Here is a 10,897-nt window from a genome sequence, read left to right as displayed (position 1 = left end):
CGCTATGATGTGACGCGGTGAATTGACATTTTGAGCCATTATTTTTAGAAGTGACATTTTGGACCACTTTACATCAAAAAATGATATTTTGGGCTATTTCGCAGAAAGTACGGCTATTGTTTAGAAATTTTAAACCATATCTGAAAATCGAATCCGAGTCCGAGTCGGAATGAGTTTTTGAACACTTTTGAGAACAAAACAATACTTGAAAACAAAGAAGCCCGGATATAAAACTAGTTTTATTTTATTATTATATTAATAATAATAATAATAATAAAAATGTGAAAAGCACTTGTGTAATAAGTTTTTGAGTCTTTTATAAAATTTTCTTAATTAGAGAGGAAAATTAGAGAGCAAATAATCAAGTTAGTGTTGTTTCTTCGTTCTCCGTGCTCTGTTTGGAAGAAGGCAGCATCAGTCCGTACATATATACATAGTATACATACACAGCGATACATACATACATACACACAATAATCAGTCATAAGCAACACTGCCCCTCCTCTATCAAACGCCTCCATTTCCCAGGTATACCTATCTCTCTATATATTGCATCAATCTATTGCTTTTTTAACTTTATAATTTATAATGAAAATGGGGCAATTCAGCGAAAATTAGATTAGTTTTTGTATAAAGTTTTCAACTTTATGGTTTATTCAAACTTTGTGTTTTTGATTTAGGGTTTTGATCTGTTGGGATTTAATTTTGGGGTTGGTGCTTTTGGTTTGTGATATGGCCAGTCATGGCGGTGCTAATAAATTTGCGTCTGTGAATTTTAACAAGTCATTCGCCAATCGCTCTTATGGACAACCACCACCACCTGCTCCTCCTCCTCCTCGTGGAGCTGATGGATTGGTGGTCTTGTCCAGACCTCGAACTTCAACAAAGGTTACACCAAAGTTATCTGTTCCACCCCCCTTGAATTTACCCTCCATAAGGAAAGAACACCAGAAGTTTGATTCCAATGCTCCTGGAGCTGCTCCTTCAACTGGCCCCACCCCCAGTTTGTCTGCTGCTGGTTGGACCAAGCCCAATGCTGTTGCTTTGCTACCTCATAGTGTGGATCAGACTGTTCTTGTTGGTAAGGAGTGTAGCAGTTATATGCCGCCATCAGCTCGAATATCAGCGCTTGCTTTGCCTTCTGCTGCGCGTCCAGCTCAACAACCTATGCTTTTGAGGGGTGAGGATTTTCCTTCTCTAAAAGCTGCCTTGCCCACTACATCTGGGCCATCACACAAACAAAGAGACAACTTGAATCAGAAGCTTAAGCAGGGTGTCAGTCACAAGTCATCTAGTGAACAGAGGGATCATAATGACAACATCCATTCCCCACTTCACGTGCGTCCACAGGGACAATTTAACTACTCTACCCCTTCAAACGGGTCAACTGCAACTGGTGGCCAGGGTACTAGGTCTGGTGATTCTTTTAGCATCACTAATCGGACCCAAAAGCAAGAGGATTTCCCCCTGCCATTAGTTCTTTTGAATCCGAGATCTGACTGGGCAGATGATGAGAGAGATACAGGTCATGTCAGCAGAGATGACGGGCTTAACAGAAGTCAGCATTATTGGGATAGAGATTATGGCATTTCTAGGACAAGTGTATTACTACAAAACTCCCCTAATGTTACATATGGAAATCAGGCTCTGAATGACTTTGGGAAGGGTCTTCCTAATGAAGGCCTGAAGGTGGACTCTTATCACAGAAATGGGAAAAATTCTACTCAGGAAAGTAACAATTGGAGAACTGCCCCTCTTCAGAATTTTGGATTAAACATGCATGCAGTTTCGGCTGGTGTTAATGTTTCCAATCTGCCAGCGGGCAGCAGTGGAGACAACGGAAGGGAAAATAAATATGTCCCACCACGTCTTGGTGTCGGTGCTCGTGATAAAGCATTAACAGGAATAGGGGAGTCTGTACCTGGCAGAAAGGATACAAGGCATGGGCAAGATGGGAGGCAACATTGGAATCACATGGTTGAATCTGCTTTTCAAAGATCTGAGCAGAAAGATCAATTTGGAGCTGGACTATCCGTTAGATACAGGGGTGATGTTCCACAACACCGAACACTATCCAAATCCTCAACATCTTCTGGCAGTGAAGGGCTTACAGTGAATGATCCAATTCTAAATCTTAGTCGGCAGAAGCTTCATATTGCAAAGAGTGATAGACCTTATGTAGAAGATCCTCTTCTTAAAGATCTTGGACCTACCGGTTTTGATGAAAATGTTTCATTTCCTGGTGGTATTCTTGGTGTAATCAAGAGGAAAAAAGAGGTATTCAATCAAGCTGATATGCATGACCCTGTCAGGGAATCTTTTGAGGCAGAACTTGAGAGAGTTCAGAAAATGCAAGAAATGGAGCGGAAAAGGATCATGGAAGAACAAGAAAGAATTTCGGAGCAAGCTCGGAGAGAAGAAGAGGAGAGAGAAAGAATGATAAGGGATGATGAAGAACGGCGTAGAAGGTTGGAAGAGGAAGCTCAAGAAGCAGTTTGGAGAGCGGAGCAGGAACGTTTGGAGGTCATCCGAAGGGCTGAGGAGCAGAAAATAGCTAGAGAAGAGGAGAAGAGAAGGATTTTACTTGAAGAAGAAAGGAGAAAACATGCTGCTAAGCAAAAGCTAATGGAATTGGAGGCTAGAATGGCACAGCGGCGTTCAGAAGCAGAAAATTCTGAAAGCTCAGTTGCTGCTGTTCAGAATGAGAAAATATCATCTCTTGTGAAGGAAAAAGATACGACTGGGGAAGGGTATTTGGATGATTGGGAAGATAGTGAGCGAATGGTAGAGAGAATAACAACTTCAGCGTCTTCAGACTCTTCTGCTCTTAATAGATCATTTGTTACAAGTTCTAGACCTCCTCCAGTGAAATCGTCCTCTGGCTTTCCAGAAAGCGGAAAATCTGTTAATGCATGGCGGAACGAAATATTTGAGAATATTAATAGCTCGCCTTTAGCTCTGCGAGATCAGCACAATGCTCACCTCAGTTCCAGGAAAGATGCACCTTTTGGTGAAGGAGCTAGGAATGAGCCATATGGTAGAGCAGGTTTTCCTGATGCCTATTTTAAGGGAGGATTGCAAGAGACTCATTTCGTTGAATACACTCGTACAAAGGAGAATCAATGGAACATGTACAAGGATGGAGATCCCCTAAATAAAAACAAGGGAAGCGAGTCAAAGTCATACGCGAATGTATGTGGAATGTATGATGATGCTGCCTGGGGAGAGGGCCATACTGGTGGTAATACTTATTCTGCTTACGGCGAACAGCTATACCCAAATACTGATGCGGATGGATTTTATTCGTATGGAAGATCACGATTTTCTATGAAACAACCTCGAGTTCTCCCCCCTCCAATAGTTAAATCTTCTTTTCGAGGTGAAAATGAACAATCTATTCCTTCAAGTTCCCTAGGAGTTGATACACCCTATAGTTACATTGCAAGAAGCGAATCTGCTGTTCCAACTCAGTATGATGAGGAGTCGGATGAATCTGGGGATTCCCCAGCTATTCCAGCTTCAGCAGAAGAAAAAGTTATACTTTTATCCGAAAATAATTCTCATGCTTTGCACAAATCTCATGAAGTCATTAAATTGACAGCATCAAACTCTATCATTGCTGGTGAGGATGAAGAATGGACTCTTAATGGAAATGAAAAGATGCAGGAGCAAGAAGAGTATGATGAAGATGGTTATCAGGAAGAGGATGAAGTGCATGAAGTAGACTATGAAAACATAGACATAACTACTGATTTTGAAAATGTGCATCTTGATGAAAAAGACTCTTCCGAAATGATTGATAATTTGGTCTTAGGCTTTGATGACGGGGTTGAAGTTAGATTGCCAAATGATGAGTCCGACAGTAATATTAATGTTGATGAATATCAATGTGAGATACCCGAAGTTTCTATTGGGACTTTAGAAGACCAGGGGTCCGTTGATGGGAAGCAATGTGATGCAGGAAAATTTCAGCCGGTGGATTGTTTTTCCCTAGCAGATACAAATATTGCATCAGGAAGAACTGTTAAAACTGAACAAACTACTCAAGGGACGGGTATGCAGCCTGTAAATAATCCTCTCACTTCAGTGGTTTGTGATCTACTGAACACTTCCAACTCTGGATTATCTTCTATGTCCACAGCCTCATCTTCGGCTCACACAGAATCACATATTTTATGTAGTCAGGGTATTACGTCTGCTGCGTCTTCTGTCCCAAATTCAGCTGAAATACCAGTTAAACTCCAGTTTGGGCTGTTCAGTGGTCCTTCTTTAATACCAGCTCCAGTTCCATCCATACAAATTGGTTCAATACAGATGCCTCTCCATCTGCATCTTCCGCTTGATCCATCATTTACACACATGCATACATTACAGCCTCCCCTGTTCCAATTTGGTCAGCTCAGCTATACAACTCCAGTTTCCCAGGGAATTCTGCCCACCTTTCAACATCATTATAGTCAGCAGCAAGGTTCTATGCCCAATCAATCTGATCAACACAAATATCCCGGTAATGTGATCAAAGATAAAGTGTCTTCCATTCCAGCGAATAGCAAACTTGCTGTGGTTTCAAAGACTTTGAATTTATCTGATGAAATGAGTTCTGGTCCAGTAGGAGGAAGTGCAGATACGAGTATTGCATTGCACGGATCTGGTCTTGAAGCCCCACAAGCTGTTGATAGTGGTCATTTATCGAGCTGTATTATCCAAGGTCAAGATAACATGCCATTTGATTCAGCCGTGAAGAAAGTTGGACAATCACATTTGAAAGGACCTCAAGGGCAGCTGCGACCTACAGAAGATTTTGTCTCATGTGATAAAGTTAATGTCATTAAGAGTGAAGTGCCATCATTTAGCAAGGGGAAAAAACTGCCTCATATAGCCAGAAGTTATGGTGGGAGATCTTTTTCATCCCAAGAGAGTTTTTACTCGAAATCTGGGGAATCTCAGCGGAGGCCTAGACGTGCAATTCAACAAACTGAGTTTCGAGTTGGGCACTCAGCAAGCATGTTTCCTTCTAAGAACTTAGAGTCAGATGATAAATCAAATTTGAATGAAACAGGTGTCGGATTTCCAACGAGAAGTGGGTATAAAAGAGGTACCATGACCCTTGGATCCTTGAAGCAGGTAGATGACTCTGAAGGTTTGAACTGGGGGCCCATTAGTTCCCAGGTGATTGATTCTGATAGGAAGGTAACAAAGGAAAGGGCCAAAAATAGTTTTCTCAAAAGTCGAGGTATACCCTTCTCCGGGGAAGGAAACATTAGAATGAATCTCTCTGAAGAAGATGTTGATGCCCCCTCACAAAGTGGCATTGTACATGTTTTTAAGCAATCTGGTATTGAAGCTCCAAGTGATGAGGATGATTTTATCGAGGTGAGGTCAAAAAGGCAAATGTTGAATGACCGTCGTAAACAGAGAGAAAAAGAAATCAAAGAAAAGTCTCAAGTCACAAAGGTTTAATAATACAGAAAAATATTTATTTTGGATTTTCATATATGCTTTTTATGGAATTGCTTTTTGCTAAAAAAATTATTGTAACTTTGTGTAAGCCAGCTACCACGCAAACCGCGTTCTTCTGCTCACAGTACCTTGGTCTCTACCAGTTCTGTATTAATTGGTGGAGATACATCAAATGACATCCAAATAGGGTCCACCTCTGAAGATCAAGGGAAAGATATATCCATTGGGTTTACACCTTTGGCCTCTCAACAATTGGCTCCAATTGGCACTCCAACTTTGATCTCTGATTCTCCAGCTGACTTTAGACCCCATACCACGTATTCTTTTTTTTTTAATTGTATATGTAAGCAAATTAAATTTCCAGATATATGTGCATCTGTAAGTAATAACATATATTTATTTCTTACTAGGTCTCTTCAAGCTGATGCTGTTCGTGTTGATTCCGATGGTGGAATAGAAAATAGGAAAGGTTTTATGTATGACAACAAGATTAAGGTTTCGGGTACTAAAACACCTTCAGTCTCCTGGGTTGATGCAAGGACTAGTCAACAGGTATGTTGAACTGCTCTGCTCTATAAATACCTAGCCTCGTTAATGATCTTGAAATCTTTTTTACTCCAAATAAAACTTGACTTTCGTTGGGATAATCAATATCACACAAAATTGGAGCCTTGTTGCATAAATTTTATTTGCTTGATTATGTGGATAGTCTAGATTTTTATTTGGGGGAGGGGGATGGGAGGTGATCATTGATTAGGATTTGTGAGTACATTAACATCCGTTACCATCTATATGTTAAAAATACAGGGGTTTGAACCGAAAGGTTCTGTTATATAATGTAATTATAAAATGTATTTCTTTGTGTAGGAACGGTGTTATACGTGCATGTTTCAGTGATCACATCAAAAGATGATCACTGTTAGTCTGTAATTTCACTCTCAATGCATGACGAATTTCCAAACTTCTCCTGATATAGCAGACCATTTCAATACATGAAGCAATATGAGGTGTAGTGTTTTCTATCCTGTCTAGGTACAGCTTTCTAGTATTCATCAGGACTAACATCTAAAATCAACCAATCAACCAGATATATATACACATATGTATATGCACGCGGAAACCTGCTGATTATTTACTCAACTTAAGGTTTTAACACAGCAAAGCCCCCCCCCCCCCAATTAAATTAGTTCTGCCATTAATTGAAGCAATTTTTCCACTTCAAGGAAAATAAAAGAGCGGCTCCAAACATTTACAGGAGATTGTTAATATGAAAAAGTCCTCTTATGTGTTAGAAAAAGGTAAATACATCGACATTTGGTTTGTTGATGTGTTGACAGATATAAATGACAAGAACGATAGGATACAGATATACAAACAAATATATCAACACATGAACGATACAAGGAGGACAATTTAACGAGAACGGTGTAAGGATAGTTAGGATGAAGATTTCGAAAATATTCAAGAAGAGCCTGAAGATGATTTTTAATTCATGTCAAGTTGTCAACTGTTGAGAAGACCAGAACTAATCTATAGGGCTTGTAGTTGATTCTCTTTCTTTAGTTTTTTTTTACCATGAATTCATATTTGTGCCTTGAGTTTGAATCTGGTTACCATAAACGTGTTTTATGACGATTTAATTTGCCTTTAATATAACATGTTCAGGAGGCTATCGTGTTTAATAACACTGGGCTTGGCTGCATAGGAAGGGTTTGAAAACAAGGGTTATAACCTATTTCCTAGAGATCAGTGGATACACAAATGAATTGTAAATTTATCATAATATTTAAGGTCGGATAATTAAATCTTACATTGGAGTAAAACCTTATTAAACTAAGTTTTATAATTATCTAGATTCCTACTGCATATGTACTACCATAACTAAGTTCCTAGTACATAAATGTTATCATACATCTCAGTTCAAGAAAAATACTTGACGACAAATATACTTATATCTGAAAGATAACATATAAATTAAAGCAATTTCAATAATTTCCCACATCAGCAACTCGGGGGAACTTTGCCTTCACCTTTCTATATCTATCTGGTTTTCTTTTTGTCTTTAGTTGGGGTACCTCAAGGAAACTAATGATTGATCCAGGATGGATTGTTGTGTTAGGATCCATTAAACTTAAAATTTTCCTCTTTCGGTGTATTTTATAGAGTTCTCGTCTCCCTTTAACAGTTATATCAGCAAGTGTAACTATCCTATCAAATAAGTTGTGATCAATATTTAGAATTTATGATTTTGTTACCTATAATGTACTGTAGGTCATGACCTTAACGCAGAACCAACTTGAAGAGGCTATGAATCCTGCAAGATTTGAAACACATGTAGCTTCTAGTGGTGGTCATGCTACCAATGAAGTAATGTTGCCGTCATCGTCCAGTTTGACAAATGAAAAAATAATGTCATCCTTGGCAAGCCCTATCACCTCGTTGCTTGCTGGTGAAAAAATTCAATTTGGTAAGTATGGATATCCTAACCAACCAAGTGGTTCTTAACTTGCTGCCCACATATTCATTTCCCCAGTTAAATATCTTTTTTCTCTGCATTCAGGGGCAGTTACATCTCCAACAATCCTGCCTCCTAGCACGAGCTGTGTTCCTTCACTTGGAATTGGGTCTCCAGGATCATTTTTGTCCAACATCAAGATGTCACAGAACATCTCTAGGGTTATGAGCGATTCTCATGTGCTTTTGGAAGAGGACAAGTGTGTCCGTGAATCTTGTGGTCAATCAGAAAATTTTGAAGATGAAGCCAAGGCAGTTGCTTCCATTAGCAGTGACAAAATTGCGGTGAATGGATTATGTTCCATCTCCATATCAGATGCCACAAACTTTGAAGCTACTGGTGTTCATGAGAAAATAGAAGGTCGTATACTTTCTGTTGTATTAAAATTTGTTATATGTGTCTCATGCCTATTCTCATCAGTAAGTCGGTCTTAATTGACAGTTGCTTTTATGTTCATTCAGGTGTATCTGATGATCAACAATCTAGAATTCGATCGAGGGTGGAAGAATCTCTGAGTGTTTCTCTTCCTGCTGATCTCTCTGTCGAAAATCCTCCAATTTCGTCATGGCCACCTTTACCAAGTCCACAAAATTCATCAAGTCAAGTGCTTTCTCATTTTCCTGTTACTCCGCCGTCCCATTTTCCATTTTATGAGATGAATCCAATGCTGGGAGGGTCAGTCTTTACTTTTAGTCCTATTGAAGAATCAGGGGGGTCTCAATCACAGTCCCAGAATAAACCAGTGTCAGGTCCAGGGCCTATGGGGACCTGGCAGCAGTGCCCTCCTACCATAGACTCGTTTTATGGTCCTCCGGCAGGATATAATGGTCCTTTTATTACCCCCCCTGGTGGTCTACCAGCAGTTCAAGCCCCTCCCCAGATGCTTGTCTATAATCATTATGCACGGGTTGGACAATTTGGACAGGTTGGTCTAAGTTTTATGGGTACAGCATATATACCATCTGGGAAGCAACCTGATTGGAAGCACAATCCCACTTCATCGGGTATGGGAATTGGTGATGGAGACATTAGTAACATGAACATGATGTCCGGACAGCATAATTCTCCCAACATAACTGCTCCATTGCCGCATCTTGCTTCGGGTCCGCCAATTCTGCCCATGCCAATGCCCATGGCCACCCCTTTGGCCATGTTTGATGTTTCTCCTTTTCAGGTACGTACACATTCTTTTTGTAAAAACACTGAGCTCACAACATTAAAATATAATTATGATGGCATAAAACTGCACAAATTAGCTCTTATGCATGGTAGCTTCTGTTATTTGCATCTGACATCCACTAACAGTTAATAGTTGCTTCATTCAGTCTGCACCAGACATGTCAGTCCAAGGTCACTGGTCTCATGTTCCTGCATTACCTCAACCTTCAATATCTGTTACCCTGCCGCTGCAGCAACAACCTGAAGGTGTTTCAGCTTCACAATTTTGCCATGGGCATCCTACTGAACAATTAAGATCATATAGGTTTTCTGAGACTCAAACGCCTGCACCATCTGACAGTAACCATACTTTTCCTGTGATAGGAGCTGCAAGGCATCCACATTCTTCTGGTGAACTCGAATTGGTAGACACATCCACAAATGTTATTACTCATCAGAGTTCCGTTGAACCAATGGAAGGTACTGGCAAGAGAGTAGCTGTTCAAAATGGCAGCACCAGCACAAGTAGCAGCCACAGCATGGATTCCTCGAAGCAACAGCGTTCTCAGCAGAAAACTTTATCTTCCCAGCAGTACAATAACCCCACAGGCTACAAATATCAGAGGGGGAGAGCGTCTCAGAAAATCAATTCAGGAGGTGAATGTTCCCACCGTAGAATGGGGTTCCAAGGAAGAAACCACTCCCCTGCCGCGGAGAAAATGTTGCCCAACTCGAAAGTGAGACAGATCTATGTTGCTAAACAGACAAAGGGGAGTTCAACAGCAGATTGAGTGGAGCAGTGGTTTGTAAACTTGTTATGTTCGTTTAGGTATATCATAGAATTGATAACTCTCAGATAAACAAAAATGTCTTCGCTCAATTGTAAGTTTTGTTGATCCTGAATCAATTGGCAAGATGTAAGTTCTGTTGATCGCTCATCGAGTTTCAAATACCAATTATAGTCTTTTATTTGGACCTGTAAGTTTTGATATCTGGGATACTGCCAGATGAAGAATGTGGCTCCAGCAGTGTTTCCTGTATTGGGTGCAAAGACCTTTCCTCATTAGTGCTTTTGAATTTATAATTCTCATTAGTCACGCATTCTCCTAAGAGTTTATTGTATCTTGCATGTACAATCTTGGGCCAGTCCCACTCAATCCTCATAAGTGGTAAATGAACAATAATGTAACTTTTACTCAGTATCATACGAGAAAATTACATAACATGATTACATGTGGGGAGAGAACCCCCCGAACACGATTCATGGTGAAAATACTGAAACATCTGTGAGCCTATAAAGTAAATTTGAAGTTGAACTTGCACAACTGTCTCACCTTGAGCCAACGGAACTGCTGGGGTAAAATCATTTCTGTCGTAAATATATGTGAGTGTGACTAGCCTATGTTATTTTAAATACACGTAATTATATTTTTTAATTTTAATATTCTATTATTTAAATTTGTTTTATTTTATTTTTAATATTTAATAAAAATCATCTTTAATTTGATTTTGGCCTTATATTTACCTTCAGTTGTACACATTATTTTGTTCGAGTCTGAACACATTATATCGACAAAATGTAAATAATTATATTCAAATTTTAATGTAATTTGTTTAAGCTCGGATATATTATATAAATTTTTTAGCCCTAATATATATATATATATATATTTATTTGGTCTAATAATTTTTTGGTTTCAACTTTTTATCTTGGATTTACTATATAAATTTATTTTAACCCGATGACAATATATATTATTTTGT

General features: G+C 39.3%; 1 protein-coding gene across 2 annotated transcripts; it reads left to right on the top strand.

Moving 5' to 3' along the window:
* The first annotated feature begins 338 nt into the window (after positions 1 to 338).
* On the top strand, positions 339 to 10,226 carry LOC141720054 (uncharacterized). 2 transcript variants are annotated; one of them, XM_074522408.1, is made up of 9 exons: positions 339 to 528; positions 681 to 5,454; positions 5,554 to 5,777; positions 5,871 to 6,012; positions 7,732 to 7,927; positions 8,021 to 8,335; positions 8,437 to 9,149; positions 9,301 to 9,400; positions 9,518 to 10,226. In XM_074522408.1, exons 2-9 carry the CDS (start codon positions 733 to 735, stop codon positions 9,922 to 9,924), a joined length of 6,819 nt encoding a protein of 2,272 aa, XP_074378509.1. In that variant the 5' UTR covers positions 339 to 528; positions 681 to 732; the 3' UTR covers positions 9,925 to 10,226. The 2 variants fall into 2 exon arrangements, with proteins under 2 accessions (XP_074378509.1, XP_074378508.1); XM_074522407.1 differs by having other exon boundaries at positions 9,301 to 10,226.
* Positions 10,227 to 10,897: the final 671 nt, after the last annotated feature.

The sequence above is a fragment of the Apium graveolens genome, chromosome 4 (genome assembly GCF_009905375.1).
Source record: "Apium graveolens cultivar Ventura chromosome 4, ASM990537v1, whole genome shotgun sequence".
NCBI classification, from domain to species: domain Eukaryota; kingdom Viridiplantae; phylum Streptophyta; class Magnoliopsida; order Apiales; family Apiaceae; genus Apium; species Apium graveolens.
This window is presented reverse-complemented; position numbering and strand designations above follow the sequence as displayed.